Below are 22,963 nucleotides of genomic sequence, written 5' to 3'. Positions count from 1 at the left end.
ATAACAATAATATTACACCCCCCTTATAGCATGGTTGACTGATAAGAATGATATTACACCCCCATAATGGTATGGTTGACTGATAACACTGATATTACACCCCCCTTATAGCATGGTTGACTGATAACAAGGACATAACACACCTAATGGCATGGTTGACTGATACCAATGATATTACCCCCCCCTAATGGCATGGACGACTGATAACAATGAAATTACACACCCCTAATGGTCTGGTTGACTGATAACAATAATATTACACCCCCCTAATTACATGGTTGACTGATAACAATAACATTACACCCCTAATGGCATTAACAATGATATTACCCCCCCCTAATAACATGGTGGACTGATAACAATGATATTAAACCTCCCTAATGAAATGGTTGACTGATAAAAATGATATTACACCCCCCCTAATGACCTGGTTGACTGATAAAAATGATATAACACCCTCTTATGGCAAGGTTGAATGATAAGAAAGATATCACGCCCCCCAAATGGCATGGTTGACTGAAAACAATGATATTACACCTCCCTAATGACATGGTTGAGTGATAACAATGATATTACCCCCCCCCCCCAATGACATGGTTGACTGACAACTATGATATTACACCCCCCTGATGACAAGGTTGACTGATAACAATAATATTACACCCCCCTAATGGCATGGGTGACTGATAACAATGACATTACCCCCCGAATGGCATGGTTGACGGATTACAATGATATAACACCCTCTTATGGCAAGGTTGAATGATAAGAAAGATATCACGACCCCGTAATGGCATGGTTGACTCATAACAATGATATAACACCCTCTTATGGCAAGGTTGAATGATAAGAAAGATATCACGCCCCCATAATGGCATGGTTGACTGACAACCATGATATTACACCCCCCCCTAATAGCATTGTTGACTGATAACAAAGATATTACACACCCCTAATGGTCTGGTTGACTGATAACAAAGATATTACGCCCCCCCCCTAGTGGTATGGTTGACTGATAACATTGATATTACACCCCCCTGATGACAAGGTTGACTGATAACAATAACATTACACCCCTAATGGCATTGTTGACTGATAACAAAGATATTACGCCCCCCCCCTAGTGGTATGGTTGACTGATAAAAATGATATTACACCCCCCTGATGACAAGGCTGACTGATAACAATGATATTAAACCCCCCTAATGGTATGTTTGACTGATAACAATTATATTCCACACCCCTAATGGCACGGTTGACTGATAACAATGACATAACACACCTAATGGCATAGTTGACTGTCAACCATGATATTACACCCCCCCTAATGACCTGGTTGACTGATAAAAATGATATAACACCCTCTTATGGCAAGGTTGAATGATAAGAAAGATATCACGCCCCCCAAATGGCATGGTTGACTGGTAACAATGATATTACACCTCCCTAATGACATGGTTGATTATGATATTACACACCCCTCACGGCAAGGTTGACTGATAAGAAAGATATCACGCCACCCTAACGATATGGTTCACGGATAACAATGAAATTACACACCCCTAATGACATGGTTGACAGATAACAATGATATAACCCCCTCTTATGGCAAGGTTGACTGATAAGAAAGATATCACGCCACCCTAACGATATGGTTCACGGATAACAATGAAATTACACACCCCTAATGACATGGTTTACTGATAACAATGATATTACACCCCCTAATGCCATGGTTGACTGATAACGATGATATTACGCCCCCCTAATGGCATGGACGACTGATAACAATGAAATTACACACCCCTAATGGCATTAACAATGATATTACACACCCCTCACGGCAAGGTTGACTGATAAGATATTACACATCCCTAATGGCATGGTTGACTGATAACAATGATATAACACCCTCTTATGGCAAGGTTGACTGATAAGAAAGATATCACGCCCCCCTAATGGCATGGTTGACTGATAACAATGATATTACACCCCCCCTAATGACATGGTTGACTGATAACAATGATATTACACCCCCCTTATAGCATGGTTGACTGATAACAATGACATTACACCCCTAATGGCATGGTTGACTGATAACAATGATATTACACACCTAATGGCATGGTTGATTGACAACCATGATATTACACCCCCCTAATGACATGGTTGACTGATAACAATGACATTACACCCCTAATTACATAGTTGACTGATAACAATGACATTACACCCCTAATGGCATGGTTGACTGATAACAATGATATTACACCCCTCTTATGACATGGGTGACTGATAACAATGACATTACAATAACAATGATATTACACACCTAATGGCATAGTTGATTGACAACCATGATATTACACTCCCCTAATGACATGGTTGACTGATAACAATGATATTACACCCCCCTTATGACATGGTTGACTGATAACAATGATATTACAACTCCCTAATGGCATGGTTGACTGATAACAATGACATTACACCCCTAATGGCATGGTTGACTGATAACAATGATATTACATTGATAATCTTGCTGGCATATTTCATTCAAAATCTTCCCTGAACTATTACCTAGTCGACTGTTTGGCATAGGATCAGGGTCATCAGAGTTCAAATCCCAGCTTCCGGCTGCATTGTAGTTGTCTTGGAGATCAGGATTGGTCCATTCTAGACCTATCAGATAAACAACACTGGAAGAAGCTTTGTCATGTGACAAGATGAATACCATATTACATTTATACAGTGAAACTTTGCTTCATCATAATCATTTGTACAGAAATTTCTGGACACAAATAAACTGTATGCTATTGCATTTAGGGAGACATGTACCAGGTATATAAATGAGTTATAATGAAAATAATGACACCAGCTGCTTTGCAGACATAAAACTCCAAACAAACTAGCCATTGATACAATCTTATCCTATGGCACAAATTTCTGGTTCCTGTTTTTGCTTACTTAACAAGTAAACAAGAATTCCACAGGAGTGAATGTTTCGCCTGGTCAGCGCTTTTAGTAAGAAAAGTGTTTTGGCTCGAGTTATCGCCTAAAAATGCGGAACATTGAAACTTGACAGAAAAACCTGTAATATATGTTAAACATTATTGCTTCTAGCATTACCGTACAAAATTTGAAACGAATTGATTAAAAAATAAAAAGGTTCTTGCATTTACTACACAATGCCCTTATTTGGCAATAAAAGTGGCATAATTCCACCAACGTTGCACGTAAACTTCTGAAATTGTCCAAGCTATTGATATGCAATATGTGTACCAAGTTTGAGTTCAATCAACCCAAAGGAACTCAAGTTAACGCACAGAAACCTTGTTTCGGACGCAACCGCCGACGCCGACAAAGTAATACACAATTGTATCTATATGTCGCCTCGCGTTGCAGGCGACACAAAAAAGTGTATGTTTTAGGTAACATGACTGAAAAAATAGGGTAGCTGGTCAGTCAGGATATCTTTTTATCTTTTTGTGATTTTTTTTGAGGGATGAGAGGCTAATTTAAGAAATTACAAAAAAATACAAACATACTTTAGGTCTTCTATAATTATAGGGGATTTAAATTTGGTTTTGATACCTGCCTAAAGAGGGTATATATATAGTTGCCTTGTTTGTCCATCAATTTGTTTGCATCCTCTGGACAAGCTATCCAAACACTGGATGGAGTGTGTTCTAGTGAGATAAAATTGTTAGGGTTGGAGGTAAAAACTAAGGACAGTCAGAGTACCTGAGGTTTATTTTTTTAGGCCTAAACAATTATTATCTGCATTGTGTGATGTATTGAAAAGCTGCCCTGTAATAAGTGGGCAATGTCTGTCACATGACCTTTGTTGCCATAGCTGTTGTGAATATGTATAAGATAATTTAAGAAAAGCTTTGCAGAAAGCAATTTTAAAACAACTGTACACCAACCATCATCTACCACAGCGACAGTGACACCTTTCCCGGTTACATTTCTGTTCCAAACACCCGTCACATTGATGTCCATGGCCCAGTAGATATGATTTTTCTACAAATAAAAAAACCCACAAAAGCATTTTATACAATACTGGAGAGTCACGATTCATCACTCAATCATCATTTTTACTTAAGAAATGTATGCATCTATTAAGTTGGATAATCCCAGCCTTGCAGCACAGAAATGTGAATATGACCTCCGGGTTGTTCTCAGCCTAATGAAAATGGCAGCAATACGAATGCTGATGGGTCTAATGTTAATGTTAATAATTATAAATGACTGAAAATCTAACTGATAATTACCAGATGCCATTGTTCCTTATAGAGGGGGTCTTCAAATGTAGCTCTCCTCTTTTGTCTGGACACTATTTTTTGACGACTGTACCACACAATGTTCTCATGGCTATCAAATTTCTTTTCTAGATTGACCTGAGCCTTCTGTATGAACTCCTCGTCCAGAACCTTTCTGTGGTAGTTGTGAAGGTCAGCAAATGTCCAGGTTTTGACAGATTCATCAGAACCATCAAGCACATTATATCCAAATAAGAAAATATTTGGTATCTCTCCAATTTTCCCTAGGCTATGTATATTCAAATCACTTTCAACTGAGTACGCCAAGTGTTTTAAATCATCTTCCCTCTGAATGTCTTCAATGTCTTGTAACCCATATTTGTTAGAAGCAGAATCTCCAATTTTCACGGCCCATATCAAAGTGTCTTCAAAGTTCTCAGTGTGGCTTGGAAATGGAATTTCCTTAGATTCCAGAGATTGTGAAACGTCACTGGTGAAAGCAGCAATCAGAATCCATTTTAGCATTAACGTCCTGTTCCTTCCATGTCTTAAAAACTTCATGTGCATATCTGCATTTTCTGGAAAAAAAAATTATGCACTACTGTTTTTTGAATCCCAGTCGTTCTGTGCCATCGGTAACAGTAGTCAATGCCTTAGATACCCTAATGATTGAAACTATGTTGTCCTGTTACAACAAGTTACCTCCCCTTAACCACCCATATCAATAATTTTACGAGAAACAACGCATATTTTGTTGATTTTGACAGGCATTCGGTTGTAATTTATGCCTCTGATTGGGCATAAATTTATGAGAAATATGTATGGTACAGATATAATACTGTGGTACTTAAAAAAAACCTTGAAGCGGATCAACTGAAATCTTGGTACGGAAAAACTTATGATCTTGGTTGGATCTTGGTGCGGGTTGACCGTTACGGATTGCCGGTGGTACGGAACGACTGGATCCCCTGTTTTAGGTATTCATGTAAGAAGGAGGTTAACAAGATTTCATTAAATATCACACACAAAAAATACATTACAATATGTAATTTAATCAACAGTTTAATTTTAATCATAAACAATAAAGACAAACGTTTCTTATTAATAAAGTTACTTCAAGGCCCCTTCAACTTTGTGTTCGGTCAATTTTGTCATTAAAATGTCTATCAAAATATGGATAACTGAAACAGCTGGTTCAAATGGCCCCAACATTTCTTTTCGGATTGACCCCCGTTCACCATTTAACCGAGACTTATGTTTCCGAAGAAGCATACCATAAAACAACGTGCCATTATAATGTGAATTATTAATGAAGCAAAATACAAAAATAAAACTGATAAAGACGCAAGAAATTCGTCTGCTGTTGATATTTAAAAAAACAGATATATCTTTCAATGACTTTTAAAATTCGATGTTAAACAGTGTCTCGGTTGCGTAAATGTTATAAAAGAGTAACTTCAATGTGGATTTCCATTGCACTTATGTGAAAGAAACTAATATAACAACGTGTCTACCTTATGTCGCAGCTGTTGTTTAGCCAATGAAGTTTACTTTCTGTTCAAGGCGGAAGTAATGATCGTAGCGCCGCCTTCGAGATTATTGCCGGTAGCAATTACATACAGACGCTTGAATCAGTTGGAAATGCCCATGAAATAAACACGAATGTGACTAAGAACAATTTAAAATAATTTAATTCTTCATGAAATATGAACAAATTACACTTTAACTTTCCCTGGAGTCGGTTTTAACAAAAGGATTTCCTATAAAATATAGCAGAAAACTTATATTATAATTTTCCAGTAAAAAGTCCCCCGCAAGGTGTCTGTTCAAAATCCAAGATGGCGTCTCAAATGGCACAGGCAGAATCAGGCGACGACTCTCTTTATCCAATAGCTGTATTAATCGACGAGCTAAGGAACGAAGATGTTCAGGTGAATTGAAATTAACATGTTTTCTTTTATCTAGATCAATCGTGGTAGCTAAAAATTGCTAGAAAACATCTCAATTATACCAAAATGGAAGGTTGTCATGACAAGTCTGACAAGCCGTCTCATGCTCAGAAAAATGGCTATTTATGTTGTTATTGTTGATTACAGTCTGAACTGCATCCTTTTTCATGCACTTTTTATTGTTACTTGTCCTTAATAAAATGATTCGATAGGTAATTGTAAAGCTATGCACCCAAGACATTTTTAAGAACAGACATCTTGTCCTATTTTTAACTCTTACATTTGACATGTTTGAATGAATCATAAATCGGTTATCACACAAACTAAGATAAAGTTGTTTTATCTCTCTATCATCCTAATTTTACGTTGATTAGCATGTTAGAAAATTAGCAGGATTTGTTGATTCTATTTAATAATGATAGCAATTCTTTAACATATATCAATATTTTATATTAGAAAAACCGACCATTGGAAATTAGTGTGGAATAGCACAGGCAAATGCGTCAGGTCAGTAATAATGATATCGCCCCGATTACTGACCTGACGCATTTGCCTGTGGGAATAGGAAAGAGAGTTGTGTGGTTCAACTTGGGGATCAAACCCGCAATCCCAGACTTACTAGTCGGACACGCTACTACTCAACTGAGCTTAAGTAAATCTCCCTCTAGCACAATGCTTAAAGGCGACTATTCCTATATTCAATTAAAATCTGCCACAGTACTCTCCTGTTTTTAAATGTTTTTGCCCCCCAAAAAAACTACCACAACCCAGGTTCTTACTTCCTGTCACCACAGACACCATTTGTAACAGGAAAGAGAGTAGCCTGCTTCTACTTAAAATTGGGATCGAACCAGCTTCCCAGTTAGTGGTTTAACCAATTGAGCTGAAGGAAACTTAGGAAATTTCCTCTAGCTTGAACATTGGAAGTGTGATTTACTCATGCACACGTATATACTTCAGCTATGCATGTTCGCTAATATTGAATTTTAAAAATGTTCATTACAACCTTTATACTTTCAATCTTCCTTGTTGGTATTGATGCTTTTTACAGCAAACAACAGGGTTTCAGAATAAAACGATGCTGTTTTTTATATGAAAGTAAACATACTTGCAATGAAGTGGGATTCACAGTTCTAGGGAAGCATATATACAGACATTTAGTCAACTGAGCTTAATATTTTACATTTATATTAGGGTGAAACGACCAGAAACCTTGTTCAAAAGGGCCCAATGTCAGTTTTTGCTCCCTCTAGACATGAGAGCGAGACTAGAGCACAATGTGAGACAGCAAGAAATTAATGGTTTGATCCATCACTAGACACAGAATTATTACTTTTATACGCCCGTCAAATTTGACGGGAGTATTATGGTATGACGTTATCCGGCCGGCGTAAACTTTTGTTTGTCCGGCAATCTCCTCCTACATTTTTCGACCGATCTCTTTGAAACTTCGTATACATTATAATCATGATATGAAGTTACGTCTCCCTTAAAAGAAATTTGATTCGATTTTTTTTTCAAAAGTTATTGCCCTTTGTTCATTTCAGTATTTGATTTTTTATCCGGAGATTTTCTCCTACATTTTTAGCTCACCTGGCACGAAGTGCCAAGTGAGCTTATGCCATGGCGTGTCGTCCGTCCGTCCTCGTCCGTCAACTTTTTCTTTAAACAACTTCTTCTGAAGAACGGACAGGCCTAGAGTCATGATATTTGGCTGAAAGCTTCATTGGTAGGAGCCCTACAAAGTTGAGAACGAAAATGACCTTGACCTGTTTTCAAGGTCACAGGGGTCAAATATGTCAAAAACTTCAAACGACTTCTTCTAAAGAACTAAAAGGAATAGAATCTTCTTATTTGGCTGAAGCCTTCCTAAGATAGAGCCCAACAAAGTTTGAGAATGAAAATGACCTTGACCTACCTTCAAGGTCACAGGGGTCATATATGTCAAAAGCTTCAAATGACTTCTTCTGAAGAACTGAAAGGTATAGAATCTTTATTTTTGATTGATGGCTTCCTTGGATAGAGCCCGACAAAGTTTGAGAATGAAAATGACCTTGACCTTCTTTCAAGGTCACAGGAGTCAAATGTGTCAGACACTTCAAACGACTTCTTCTGAAGAACTGAAAGGTATATAATCTCTATATTTGGCTTGTAGCTTCCTAGGAAAGAGCCGAACAAAGTTTGAGAATGAAAATGACCTTGACCTTCTTTTAAGGTCACATGAGGCAGATATGTCAAACACTTTAAACGACTTCTTCTGAAGAACTGGTAGTTATAAAATCTTAATATTTGGCAGGTGGCTTCCTGGGAAAGAGCCAAACAAAGTTTGCGAATGAAAATGACCTTGACCTACTTTCAAGGTCACAGCGTTCAAATATGTCAAACAGTTCAAACAGCTTCTTCTGAAGAATTAAAAGGCATAAAATTATAATATTTGGCTGGTGACTTCCCGGGATAGAGCTCACCAAAGTTTGCAAATGAAAATGACCTCAACCTACTTTAGAGGTCACAGAGGTCAACAACATTTTAATGGATTTGTTCTTGAGAACTAAAAGGAATGGATTCATAAGATTTGGCTGGTAGCTTTTTGGAATAGAGCTAACCAATTTGAGAAGGAAAATGACATTGACCTACTTACAAGATCACAGGGAAAAATATGTCAAGCAACTTCTGAAGAAGAATCAAAAAGCATAGAATCTTATAATAATATTTTGCTGGTAGTTTCAACAGATGGAGCCAACAAAGTTTGCGAGGGAAATATTTTTAGTGCAATATAATATTTAATGAGAATATTTTGCTATGACTGCTTAAATATTCAGGTGAGCGATACAGGCCCTCTTGGGCCTCTTGTTATAGCATGTCAGCTAACCACTCTTTGAATGATGCAGATCTTATTTCAATGTAAGAAAGTATATAACACTATATGGCATTCGACGGGCGTATATTGTTCCGCCCCGCGGTACTCTTGTTATTATATAATAAGTGTTCAAACTTCCTGCCTAATTCACTGGATGTTTACTGTAGTCACTGTTAAACTCTATCCGACCCCCTCACCATCTGAAATTTAACACAAGATGTTTCGTTATATTGCAGTTGCGTCTGAACAGCATCAAGAAATTATCAACAATCGCCCTAGCCCTTGGTGTTGAAAGGACCAGGAGTGAGCTAATTCCCTTCCTTACAGGTAACTTTTTCACTAGATCTCCGATGGCATCCAGGGTTCTCCCCTGGCCATTTAGCTGATACGGCTCCGTATCAGCTTTATTGACCCGTATCACTTTTGTAATTGTTTTTTTTTTTGTACCCCCATACCTCTCAAAATGGGGGTATGGCTGCATATATTGGGGGTACACCTTATCTAAATCCCAATGGGTATGTAATATCATCACAAAATTGTTAACTAATTGTAGCTATGTCATTTATACAGGTTTTTATATATTTCATAATATTTCCAGCCTGACATAGAATAAAAACACCAAGAATTAGTCTGTAACAGAATGAAAATTGTGTAAGGAGGCAGTACCCAAATCGGATCACTTTTGGAAAAAATACTTATCCTTCAATAAATGTGCCAAAAAACCAGTTATAACAATGATGTATTCTTAGCCATGCACCAGTTTATTTCTACAGATGATTCAGTTTTTAAGTTCAAATTGCACAAGAAAACGTAACTCAAACTCAAATGTCAGTGTTTTGATTACGTTTTTAAAAAATGGTGCGTATTACTGAAACAGAGATCATGTAACTTACCCACACTGGGCACAGACAGTCATTATGTAAGAATATGAACTGAAAGTTGTCGTCTTTAGCTGAGGACAGAAATCCAAATAGCTTCTGCTGTTTTTTTCGTCATTCATGATCAATTACGCAGTATACTATAGTGATAATCAGGCCCGAGAATACTGATAGTCCGGCTACACACTCAGGTATTATTGTAGGACAGTGCGGACTCATTACCTCCCGTAGTAATTATAAATTCGCCGCTTGGTGCGCTGCTTGCATTGTTTACTACCGGACTTCCGTCATTCGCAGGAAATTCTGACAGTCGATTTCAGTTTTCTGAATATCATCATTTAAAATACAAACATGCTACAAAAATGACATAACATTGTACAAAATTATTGTGCGTACACTCACGCTTAGTATGATGAATTTACGCGTGCAAAGGTGTTTACTACGCGTGAATCACGCAGGATTCATCGTGATCGGGAACACTGGTATCACCTTAGACTGTGAACCGTATCACCTTGTTATTTGTACTGAAGGTGGTCTTTTTACACAAGAAATTGACACGATTAAATCACACGGCTGACCCAAGTCCAGCAATGACCCCACTGGTCAGTTGCACGATAGGCGTATTGCCACAGGGGGCCTGTAATTAGTGGGGAGGGGCCGGACGATAAGCCCACAGGTGTTCGGCAAGCATGCTCACTGGAGCCTAAAGCAATTACCACCAGATCCTTTTAGCATGGTCAATAGGTGATTAATTGAGGTACCTACTGTTGGATTAACAAAACAAACACTTATTACATCTATTATAAATTAATTTACTCACATATGATTGCATTTGACAACGCTGAAATACGTTTGTATTCAGTTACTGAGTTAGTGATGGTCGCCATCTTGGATTGTGTAAAATACAAATCGGAAAACGGAATGAAAATCCGGATTTGTTGTTTTTAATAAAGAATAAAAATGCTGTTTTAATCTTTGATCACATTTACTGACAGCAGTATTTAATACAGTTTTGGAGGAAATAAAAACACTACATTTTATTAAAACATTTTCTCTTACAATAATAAGAACTATGATATAAACTTTTTCATGTAAATGTTTCCCCCTATAGCACAAACAGCTTTTAAATATTTCTTCTTTAAATTATTTTTAATGGGGATTAAGTAAGGGATACAAATGTAAAGATAAGAGATAAATGTAACAAATGTCATATCTATTATTCAATGTACAAAACTCATACACCTTTCTATAAATTGTATTTTTTTAGAATATTTAAAACAATAATATTGATGATATTTCAGACATAAGAAACACTTATTTATTTCCTTGGTTTTAATGTTCATCAAAAGAAGTTTGGTAAATAAAAGTAACTATTTAAACATAATATTATTAATGATAACTTGTATTTATTCAAAATATGTATTGGGTTTTTTTCCCATCAAATTTTGTTTTAAAAACAGAAAAACTGAAATCCCAGAATTGAGTAAAATATTGACCCAAACTTTCTCAGAAGAGAACTTGTGATAACTGGGGTAGAAAACGAAAAGTTACAGAAATCAAAGATTTAACTACTTAATTTTCAAGTTTTGAGCATGAAAATGTTAGCAGCCATGTTTGTTCCTGTATTTGAACTTAACTAATTATCTTTTGTAGACACAATCTATGATGAGGATGAAGTGCTATTGGCTTTGGCCGAACAACTTGGAAATTTTACCCCTCTTGTTGGAGGACCAGAGTTTGTCCACTGCCTTCTGGTAAGTTTTACCCCTCTTGTTGGAGGACCAGAGTTTGTCCACTGCCTTCTGGTAAGTTTTACCCCTCTTGTTGGAGGACCAGAGTTTGTCCACTGCCTTCTGGTAAGTTTTACCCCTCTTGTTGGAGGACCAGAGTTTGTCCACTGCAATCTGGTAAGTTTCACCCTGAGCTCTCATGATCAGTGTGCTTGCAATTGAAAATGCCCAAGCCAGATGATTTAATTTTTGGTTTAATATAGGAATTCTAAACGATTTATATAAATTACAAAGTGTGCTCCTATTTTACTTACACTTGTGATGTGATTCTAATGTAAGAATAATTAAATCATGCATTGTGTATACTCGACTTAAAACAAATTACAAGACATTTGGTCCTGTAAACGAGCAAAGTTTATCCGACAAATTGACCTGTGTTTACTTTAAATGTACCAAAACAAAGACATCATAAGATCTCTAAATTCTGGAATCGTTGGTATATTTTCAGGTTTAAATGCATTTCATAAAAGAATGTAAATTATTTACTGAATAGCTCAAGGTAATATTTGACTATTTTAGCCTCCTCTGGAGAGCCTGGCCACAGTGGAAGAGACTGTAGTCCGCGACAAGGCTGTTGACTCCCTGCGTACCATCGCTGCTCAACACTCGCAGGCAGATCTGGAAAATCACTTTGTCCCACTTGTGAAGAGATTGTCTGGAGGTGAGCTTCATTACATTTTTACATGTCTTTTCTAGGGTATACACAATTCAGATATATTTTTATTTAAGTAGGCTGAAGCAGACTCCAGACAACTGACTGTGTATCTTCATTTTTTTATTGGATGCTACTCTGTCTTAAAGGATTGTTGATAAAAAAAAATAATGTTTTTAATGGAAAAGAAAAGAAAATCCAGAAATTGACCCAGAATGACATATTTCAGGTGACTGGTTTACCTCTCGCACGTCAGCATGTGGACTGTTTGCAGTCTGTTATCCCCGAGTGTCAACTACCATCAAAGACGAACTCCGACAGTAAGTAGTATCTTACAGTGAGCAGTGTTGTTCAATGTTTATATTAACCCTTTCACCCCTATGTAACTTTAGTAGACTCTACCATGCATTGATCTGGATGAGTCCATTATGGTCTACAGTGGTGTAAGGGCTAAGGGTTCAATTCAAAAGTATTTTATTGATAATACATATATAATACAAACATGTAAGCTGTAAATATTAAATCAAATTCAAGTACATTATCTAAAAAAGAGTCTTACAACAGGCTAAGCCTATAGTAGTCTACTATTCCAGTAGTGATTAGATATATAGAATGTTTTATCACATAGTCGGCCTGTTATCCAGTGAATTCGCCTGTGTAATATACCAAGGAGCGTTTTTCATTGGCTGTGCCAGTCAGAAATAGATTGTGACGTCATGATATGGACAATGACATGACGTCATAAATGTGATTAAGCCCTCTACATTTTGGCTTTAAAACCTGTCAATATGAAAGTTTTCTGAGTTATTTGATAAAAAGTATCTTAAATTTGTTTTCATCTCATATGAGCTTTTATGAAACTCGTTTCGAAGTTTTAAGACTCGCAAAAATAGAAACTCCTAAGACTCGTTTCATAAAATCTCATGAAATGAAAACTCATTTAAGATCCGATATGTAAGTCTCCCTCTCACACACATGTACACCTATAGCACCCACACTAGCTCATGTGTAATATTCATTGTCTAAAGGAAGACACACACCTGTAGCACCCACACTAGCTTGTGTGTAATATCCATTGTCTAAAGGACAAAACATGCCTGAATAATAATAAGTTATTAATTTGGAATTTTACCAACATGTTTAAGAAGAAACGTTTTGATGATTTAATTTATCACATAATGCACTGTGTTATCCAGAGAATAAACCCATGTCATATTGTTTTGCGAACTAACTCATGTTATATGACCTATCAGCCTGATTGGTTGTAAGTTTCATTTGTGACATTATGCCTAGGACAAGTACATGTATGACATCACAGATATACGCACTGGAGTCAAAATGGTGGCTTTTTACATATCAAGGTTGCATGAAAATTATCGTTTTACACAAATAAATGCCACAAATCTTGATTATGTGATAAAAAGGATCTTACACTCATTTTCATTTCATAAGAGAAGGGAAGCAACTCCTGAATCTAGGTTTCTGTATTGGTGCTGACCACTTTCAATCTGCTGTTAGTGACTACTACATGGTGTTTGTTAAGTACTCTTCATAAACATAAATTAGGAATGATAATGATTGTTAGCTCTTTGGGAAAATAATGAACTGTTTATCTTTTGCAGGCAATTTAGAAATTTGGCGGGAGATGACACCCCAATGGTTCGTCGGGCTGGAGCGGGAAAACTTGGAGAATTTGCCAAAGCTGTGGAGACCGAAAAACTGAAATCTGACCTTATACCTATGTTTACAATATTGTCTCAGGATGAACAGGTAAAAGTATACTTGATGTGTCTAAAAACCTGGTAAGACTGAAACACACCAAGTTGGTAAGATGACATGAAATTATTTCATAATGATTTTCTAAAGATTTAGGCTTATTTAATGGACAAGGTATTTTCAATCGGTTTGATTGTTTTAGGCAATGAAATGCTGACTTAATAGAAAAAGACAGATTAATCTTTGTATGGTTGAATCGTTCAATTAAATTTTAAGCCTTGTCTGAAATAATAATAATCCCTGGAAATGACATAAACTAGGTGATAAGTGTAAAATAAATTGATTGCGATAACGTCTGTTTGTGACAGGACTCTGTGAGACTGTTAGCTGTAGAAGCCTGTGTCAGCATTGCCTCCCTGCTACCTTCAGAGGACACCGATCAGTTTGTGATGCCAACTTTACGATTAGCAGCGGAGGATAAGTCCTGGCGAGTACGCTACATGGTCGCAGATAAATTCATTGAAGTAAGTTGCAGTCATTGAATTAACTGTTGTTGCTATGTATTACACAGCAGTTCACCAGCAGGAAGTATGATATTCTGTGGTAAGGATGTTAGTTGTTCACCAGCAGGAAGTATGATATTCTGTGGTAAGGATGTTAGTTATTAACCAGCAGAAAGTATGATATTCTGTGGTAGGGATATTAGTTGTTCACCAGCAGAAAGTATGACATTCTGTGGTAAGGATTATTAGTTATTAACCAGCAGAAAGTATGATATTCTGTGGTAAGGATATTAGTTATTGACCAGCAGAATGTATGATAGTCTGTGGTAAGGATATTAGTTATTGACCAGCAGAAAGTATGATATTCTGTGGTAGGGATATTAGTTATTAACTAACAGTAAGTATGATATTCTGTGGTAGGGATATTAGTTGTTCACCAGCAGAAAGTATGACATTCTGTGGTAAGGATATTAGTTGTTCAACAGCAGAAAGTATCACATTCTGTGGTAGGGATATTAGTTATGATATTCTGTGGTAGGGATATTAGTTGTTCACCAGCAGAAAGTATGATATTCTGTGGTAGGATATTAGTTATTGACCAGCAGAAAGTGTGATATTCTGTGGTAAGGATGTTAGTTGTTCACCAGCAGAAAGTATGGGATTCTGTGGTAAGGATATTAGTTGTTCAACAGCAGAAAGTATGACATTCTGTGGTAGGGATATTAGTTATGATATTCTGTGGTAGGGATATTAGTTATTAACTAACAGAAAGTATGATATTCTGTGGTAAGGATGTTAGTTGTTCACCAGCAGAAAGTATGACATTCTGTGGTAAGGATATTAGTTGTTCAACAGCAGAAAGTATGATATTCTGTGGTAGGGATATTAGTTATTAACTAACAGAAAGTATGATATTCTGTGGTAAGGATATTAGTTGTTCACCAGCAGAAAGTTTGACATTCTGTAGTAAGGATAGTAGTTATTGACCAGCAGAAAGTATGATATTCTGTGGTAGGGATGTTAGTAGTTCACTAGCAGAAAGTATGATATTCTGTGGTAGGGATATTAGTTATTGACCAGCAGAAAGTATGATATTCTGTGGTAGGGATATTAGTTAGTGACCAGCAGAAAGTATGATATTCTGTGGTAAGGATATTAGTTATGATATTCTGTAGTAAGGATAGTAGTTATTAACCAGCAGAAAGTATGATATTCTATGGTAAGGATATTAGTTATTGACCAGCAGAAAGTATGATATTCTGTGGTAAGGATATTAGTTATGATATTCTGTAGTAAGGATAGTAGTTATTAACCAGCAGAAAGTATGATATTCTATGGTAAGGATATTAGTTATTGACCAGCAGAAAGTATGACATTCTGTGGTAAGGATATTAGTTGTTCAACAGCAGAAAGTATGATATTCTGTGGTAGGGATATTAGTTGTTCACTAGCAGGAAGTATGACATTCTGTGGTAAGGATGTTAGTTATTAACTAACAGAAAGTATGATATTCTGTGGTAGTATACCAGAAATATTAGTTATTGACCAGCAGAAAGTATGATATTCTGTGGTAAGGATATTAGATATTAACCAGTAAAAGTATGATATTCTGATGTAAGGATATAAGTTATTGACCAGCAGAAAGTATGATATTCTGTGGTTAGGATATAGGTTGTTCACCAGCAGAAAGTATGATATTGTGTGGTAAGGATATTAGTTCGTGACCAGCAGAAGGTATGATATTCTGTGGTAAGGATAAAGGTTGTTCACCAGCAGAAAGTATGATATTCTGTGGTAAGGATATTAGTTGTTCACCAGCAGAAAGTATGATATTCTTGATCATGCTATAAAAACAATCTTAAAATCCCTTTTACTACATCACTTTTATTAAAGCAAAGTTTTTGTTTTAGCATGAGAAAATGAAAAAAATTGTTACATGTTTTTTTAATTTAATCAAATATATTATAAATATATTGTCTTTGCGGAACCATTGAATATTAACAACAGAAATGAAAATAATGTCTCTTTGATTAATAATTTATATAATTAGTTATTAGCAATTGATCTTGTAGATTATCTATATAAATAGAAAACATTAATTTTAATATAAACATCTTACTTTGTAACAACAATTTGTCTTGTTGGTGTTAATTTTACCATTCTAACACTTTCAGCTACAAAAGGCAGTAGGACCAGAGATTACAAAGAATGACCTGGTGCAGGCCTTCCAGGGACTATTGAAGGACTGTGAGGCAGAGGTCAGAGCAGCTGCTGCTCACAAGGTCAAAGGTCAGTACGAATACATTACAACGTCTATTATAAGTGGTTGATTAACAATCTATGTATTAAGATCTAAAGTTTACGTTATAACTAGAAACTCAAGTCACATGAAAAGGTTACAAATTAAAATTCAACATGAAGAATTTTATGTTTGAGCAGGTATCTTTCGACATTCTACATTACTGTAAGTGTTTCCTGTAAGTAAACAAATGTCTGTGGCCAGTTTGACTTCTCTGAAATTATTGAGGTACCAAATATAACCGTGGTACACATAAGCCACCCTTAATAAATAATTCCCCATTGTTGAAGCAAATTTGTTTTTTCACTACTTATAAAATGTATTTCACATCAATCTTAGAATTTGATTAGAACCGATGAAGGATGATTATTGGCTTAAAAAATATGCTGAACAAAATTGTTTGGACTAGACAGAAATATGAGAAGTATGAGTCAATGCAGAAAGGAGAGTTGATATTGATGGTACATGATGTTACAGATTTCTGTCAGAACCTGTCGGAGGATGTACGAGAACAGGTTATTATGAACAGTATCCTACCCTGTGTGAAGGACCTGGTATCTGACGCTAATCAGCATGTCAAGTCCGCCCTAGCCTCCGTCATCATGGGTCTGTCTCCTATCCTTGGAAAGGACAAGTAAGTGTTAATCCCTATCTAGTGTAGGACAAACAAATCATGTGGGTTTCTGTTTCCCTACAGACCCTAGATTTTTGTGTCTACCCTAAAGTTTTTATTGGCATTAAGTGATAAGCTGGTACCAAGTCAGATCTTCTCATAATCTGCTCTAAAAGTATTAGTAAAAACTCTTTTTTTAATTTGACTAACAACTAACCCTAATTTATGCAAGCACAAACAGGGAAACACCTTTTTTTGGCCTAATCAACTTTCTCATGACATAAATGTGATATCAATGTTCACTTAGGCCAAGCAAAGTATTTGTTGTGTTTCCACTTAAGCTCTTGAAGGTTTAGGGTTGGTAGAGTGTAGATTTAATTGTTTTTATGCAAAATATTTTATACAGGTCACATGATTAATAGTTAGTTAGGGCCCCCGCGTCACAGATGTCAGTGACCTGGTAGTTATCAGTGTCCGTCTGTCCATCCACACTTTTGTTTTCTGAGATTTTCTTAGAAACTGAATGGTCAAGGTCAGATACTGAAAATAATCCATTAAGGGGGGTAAAGTCATCATGTCTTATTGATCTCTTAAGTGAAACAATTACATACAAATGCCTACTGTATTTTAGATATGACATGAAGTGGTTCTATTAGATATGTTTATGTTGTTTATAATGGGTATAATGTTGTACTAGCCCAATACAAGCTATCAGTATCCGTAATAAATCTCTAATAAATCGATGTGGTATACTTACAGCACAATAGAACACCTACTGCCCCTGTTCCTAACACAACTGAAGGATGAATGCCCGGAGGTCCGACTGAACATCATCTCAAATCTGGACTGTGTAAATGAGGTATGTCATGTCATTGTCGGCTAAATTATAGTGTGTGAATTACTGTCTGGAAGCCACAGAGTTCCCATTGTTGCCTTACAGCTCAAGGTTACATACGAAAGCTATGATGTACATTGTGTGACATTCTATGTTTAACATCCAAAGCTCATTGGTGTACCCTCCAGGTTTTTCTTTTCTTTTCATTTTTTTTAGAAATAATTAAAGTTTAATTAATTTTAAATATACATCGTTCTTTTAAAAAGATTGAAATTATTTTAAGTCACTTTTGCTTTTCTGTACCTATAGGTTATTGGAATCAAGCAGTTGTCACAGAGCCTTCTGCCCGCCATTGTTGAGTTGGCTGAGGACACTAAGTGGAGAGTGAGGTTGGCCATTATAGAGTACATGCCACTCCTAGCTGGACAATTGGTAAGTGACACCAGCTAAAAGGCACTGGGTACAAGTCCCTTCAAGTAAAAAGTTTATATTAATCATTAAGGCTGCAGCGATATATTGTACTGTGATACTATCTTACGTATCAAAAAATTGGAATAAAAATGTTGGTAAACCAACTCAATTATCCGGCACGGAGATCCACCGTCCTACAGGCAATGGGCTACGGTCTGTCTGGTACAAGAATCGAAAACATGATACCGTGATATGTATGGTACCATGAGGTACGATATCGTTGCAGCCGTAGTAATCATTCTGTCAGATTGGTAACATACTTGTAGAGTTTGCATAATGCATACTTATTCAAGCTTGATAGACAGCAAAAATATATAAGAAAATAAACCCTGAAATATTAATTTAGTAGGCTGCAGTACTGTACATAGGGAAAGGTTTGCCCTACAAAACATTCACTCTTTAGTACTGATATTTGGAAATATTACCCCCAACCCCACCCAAGAAATATTAACCTAGCATTACAGGGAAATGTTAGCTGATGGACATAGTCCAATTTACCTTTAAATCCATATTTGTTTCCTATTTTCTGGTCACCGTGTAAATAATTAATCTAGGCATGTAGTAGTATGCTGTTATGTCTTATGACAGGCAGAAAGGTGAAAAGCTTCAGTAAAGCTGATCTTGGTATAGTATATTCTCTGTCATAGTTTTACTTCATTATTTTTTTTCTTACCAGTTGTAATTTTTGTCATCTTTTTTTTAGGGTGTTGAATTCTTCGATGAAAAATTGAATTCCCTGTGTATGACCTGGCTTGCTGACCATGGTAAGTTTTACTGCAAGAGTGAATTAAAGTGATGGATGTTTGATGTGTTTTCCCATTTGCTTTCTATTATTAAAACCAGATCTTTTTATGTCCCTTGGACAGAGAAGATATGTTAAAATAAAACCGTTTTCCATCGCAAGTAAAATATAATAAATGGTAATGAACTTTTAATAGACCACCAATTGAAGAGATCCAGTCAGCCATGGGGTCTAAAGTATTTGAACCCTGATATGTTGGTAGGTGTGGGTTTCACTTCCCTAGTAGAGAAAGGCTTTAATCTTACTCACCTGATGTTTATCACCACAACTTAAGATATTATGCATTAAAGAAATGGAAATCAAAAGTTCATGTTCAGAAATTTGTTTTAAATGCCCGTCTAGATGTGTCATATTTTGGTATACCCTCCGTCCTTCCGTAAACTTCCAGTGTCTGCTCAATATCTTAAGTAATTATGAACCAATTAATTTGAAACTTGGTAAGAGAGTTAAATGCTATACAATCTTCTATAAGTTCGATACTTGGTTTTATTGGGTCATTTTTAGCTCACGTGAGCTTATGCCATGGTGTTGCTCCGTCATCCGTCCATCGTCCTTCTTCTAAGTAACAAAAAGGTTTAGGTTGGAGATGTTTGGCCAGTAGCATGCTTGGATTAGGGGTTACCAAGTTTGTTCAAATGAATGACCTTCATCCATTTTCAATGTCACAGGGGTCAAAAATGTTGAAATCTTTAAACAACTTCTGAAAAACATAGAGGTCCAGAGTAATAATAATTGGCCAGAAGCATGCTGGGTTGAAAGGCTATAAAGTCAGTTCAACTTAATGTCCTTCTTCGACTTTCAAGGTCACATGTGTCATATATTTAATAGATTCTTTTGAATCAAACACTGATATTTTGCCTGTAGCTGTTTTAGTCCACTTTTAAGATTACAAGTATGAGATTAATACCAGGTGAGCGATTCAGGCCCAATGCCTATTATTAAAGAGAGTTATTGCCCTTCAATTCATATCTGTCATTAAAATTCTCTTGTTTACCTCGCCACAGTGTTTGCTATCCGTGAAGCAGCGACCCTGAACCTTAAGAAGCTGGTGGAGAAGTTTGGATCAGACTGGGCCTCTCAGACTGTTATACCCAAAGTGAACTCCATGGCCCGCGATCAAAACTACCTACACAGACTCACCTGTTTATTTTGTATCAATGTAAGTAGCCACGATTTCATGTAAGTTAATGGCAGATAACAAGTATAGGGAAAATTCAAAGACTTTCCTGCCCTGGATCCAGTGGAAAAAATGCATAGAGGCCAGGAAACCGTTCTCATGCTCAAGCATGGATTATGTTCTCAAACTAACTTTCTTGCATCCTCGATATGCAGGGGTTACACTCACTTCATCCTCGATATCCAGGGGTTACACTCACTCCATCCTCGATATCCAGGGGTTATGCTCACTTCATCCTCGATATCCAGGGGTTACACTCACTTCATCCTCGCTATCCAGGGGTTATGCTCACTTCATCCACGATATCCAGGGGTTACACTCCCTCCATCCTCGATATCCAGGGGTCATGCTCACTTCATCCTCGATATCAAGGGGTTACACTCACTTCATCCCCGATATCCAGGGGTTACACTCCCTCCATCCTCGATATCCAGGGGTTATGCTCCCTTCATCCTCGATATGCAGGGGTTACACTCAATTCATCCTCGATATCCAGGGGTTATGCTCACTTCATCCTCGATATCCAGGGGTTACACTCACTTCATTTTCGATATCCAGGGGTTACACTCACTTCATCTTCGATATCCAGGGGTTACACTCACTTCATCTTCTATATCCAGGGGTTACACTCACTTCATCCTCGATATCCAGGGGTTACACACACTTCATCCTCGATATCCAGGGGTTACACTCACTTCATCTTCGTTATCCAGGGGTTACACTCACTTCATCCTCGATATCCAGGGGTTACACTCACTTCATCCTCGATATCCAGGGGTTACACTCACTTCATCTTCGATATCCAGGGGTTACACTCACTTCATCCTCGATATCCAGGGGTTACACTCACTTCATCCTCGATATCCAGGGGTTACACTCACTTCATCTTCGATATCCAGGGGTTACACTCACTTCATCCTCGATATCCAGGGGTTACACTCACTTCATCCTCGATATCCAGGGGTTACACTCACTTCATCCTCGATATCCAGGGGTTACACTCACTTCATCCTCGATATCCAGGGGTTACACTCACTTCATCCTCGATATCCAGGGGTTACACTCACTTCATCCTCGATATCCAGGGGTTACACTCACTTCATCCTCGATATCCAGGGGTTACACTCACTTCATCCTCGATATCCAGGGGTTACACTCACTTCATCCTCGATATCCAGGGGTTACACTCACTTCATCCTCGATATCCAGGGGTTACACTCACTTCATCTTCGATATCCAGGGGTTACACTCACTTCATCCTCGATATCCAGGGGTTACACTCACTTCATCCTCGATATCCAGGGGTTATGCTCACTTCATCCACGATATCCAGGGGTTACACTCACTTTTGCTCTCTACACCCCTGGAATATGTCATAGCAAAGTCTTTACCACTGACCTCACAGTATTTTTGTGTGCTATTTATTTGCAGTTATTATCAGAGGCCCTTGGGTCAGAAATCACCAACAAGGTGACTAGATATCAAAGTCTTTACAACTGACCTCACAGTATTGTTGTGTGCTATTTGCAGTTATTATCAGAGGCCCTTGGGTCAGAAATCACCAACAAGACGCTTTTGCCAACCATCACCAGTCTTGCGGCTGATTCGGTTGCCAATGTAAGATTCAACGTCGCCAAAAGTCTTCAGAAGCTGGGGCCTCATTTTGACCAAACGTAAGTGGATGATTTAAATGAAATTTCTTTATTTTACAACAATAATGAAACAAGATGTTTACTAGTAAGGAAGCTGGCGGGCAGGTTATCTGTATGTGGGAGGAAACCGGAGTAGCCAGAGAGCACTCATGTGGTGTGGCAGGTTATCTTTATGTGGGAGGAAACCGGAGTAGCCAGAGAGCACTCATGTGGTGGGGCAGGTTATGTTTATGTGGGAGGAAACCGGAGTAGCCAGAGAGCACTCATGTGGTGGGGCAGGTTATCTTTATGTGGGAGGAAACCGGAGTAGCCAGAGAGCACTCATGTGGTGGGGCAGGTTATCTTTATGTGGGAGGAAACCGGAGTAGCCAGAGAGCACTCATGTGGTGGGGCAGGTTATCTTTATGTGGGAGGAAACCGGAGTAGCCAGAGAGCACTCATGTGGTGGGGCAGGTTATCTTTATGTGGGAGGAAACCGGAGTAGCCAGAGAGCACTCATGTGGT

At 37.4% G+C, this 22,963-nt stretch overlaps 2 protein-coding genes across 2 annotated transcripts in view; one reads left to right on the top strand and one right to left on the bottom strand.

Annotated features, from left to right (window-relative positions):
* Positions 1-5,826, bottom strand: part of LOC110442269 (proprotein convertase subtilisin/kexin type 7-like) — a 36,689-nt gene extending 30,863 nt beyond the window's left edge. The window contains exons 1-4 of the mRNA XM_021485786.1: positions 5,780-5,826; positions 4,278-4,843; positions 3,930-4,026; positions 2,581-2,682 (exon numbers count right to left, since the gene is read on the bottom strand). Coding sequence (XP_021341461.1) covers positions 2,581-2,682; positions 3,930-4,026; positions 4,278-4,832 — 754 coding nt within the window. The 5' untranslated portion in view covers positions 4,833-4,843; positions 5,780-5,826. The remainder of the gene's footprint in view (positions 1-2,580; positions 2,683-3,929; positions 4,027-4,277; positions 4,844-5,779) is intronic.
* A 260-nt stretch (positions 5,827-6,086) lies between these two features.
* The window catches only part of LOC110442272 (serine/threonine-protein phosphatase 2A 65 kDa regulatory subunit A alpha isoform-like), a 31,101-nt gene continuing 14,224 nt past the window's right edge, over positions 6,087-22,963 (top strand). Inside the window, exons 1-14 of the mRNA XM_021485789.1 lie at positions 6,087-6,196; positions 9,308-9,398; positions 11,603-11,703; positions 12,259-12,400; positions 12,621-12,711; positions 14,014-14,161; positions 14,476-14,631; positions 16,785-16,899; positions 17,387-17,543; positions 18,282-18,381; positions 18,667-18,789; positions 19,532-19,592; positions 20,635-20,789; positions 22,338-22,480. Coding sequence (XP_021341464.1) covers positions 6,104-6,196; positions 9,308-9,398; positions 11,603-11,703; positions 12,259-12,400; positions 12,621-12,711; positions 14,014-14,161; positions 14,476-14,631; positions 16,785-16,899; positions 17,387-17,543; positions 18,282-18,381; positions 18,667-18,789; positions 19,532-19,592; positions 20,635-20,789; positions 22,338-22,480 — 1,676 coding nt within the window. The 5' untranslated portion in view covers positions 6,087-6,103. The remainder of the gene's footprint in view (positions 6,197-9,307; positions 9,399-11,602; positions 11,704-12,258; positions 12,401-12,620; positions 12,712-14,013; positions 14,162-14,475; positions 14,632-16,784; positions 16,900-17,386; positions 17,544-18,281; positions 18,382-18,666; positions 18,790-19,531; positions 19,593-20,634; positions 20,790-22,337; positions 22,481-22,963) is intronic.

Source organism: Mizuhopecten yessoensis, unplaced genomic scaffold (genome assembly GCF_002113885.1).
Source record: "Mizuhopecten yessoensis strain PY_sf001 unplaced genomic scaffold, ASM211388v2 scaffold716241, whole genome shotgun sequence".
Classification (NCBI taxonomy): Eukaryota; Metazoa; Mollusca; class Bivalvia; order Pectinida; family Pectinidae; genus Mizuhopecten; species Mizuhopecten yessoensis.
The sequence above is the reverse complement of the archived record's forward strand: the minus strand, read 5'-3'. Positions and strand labels throughout refer to the sequence as shown.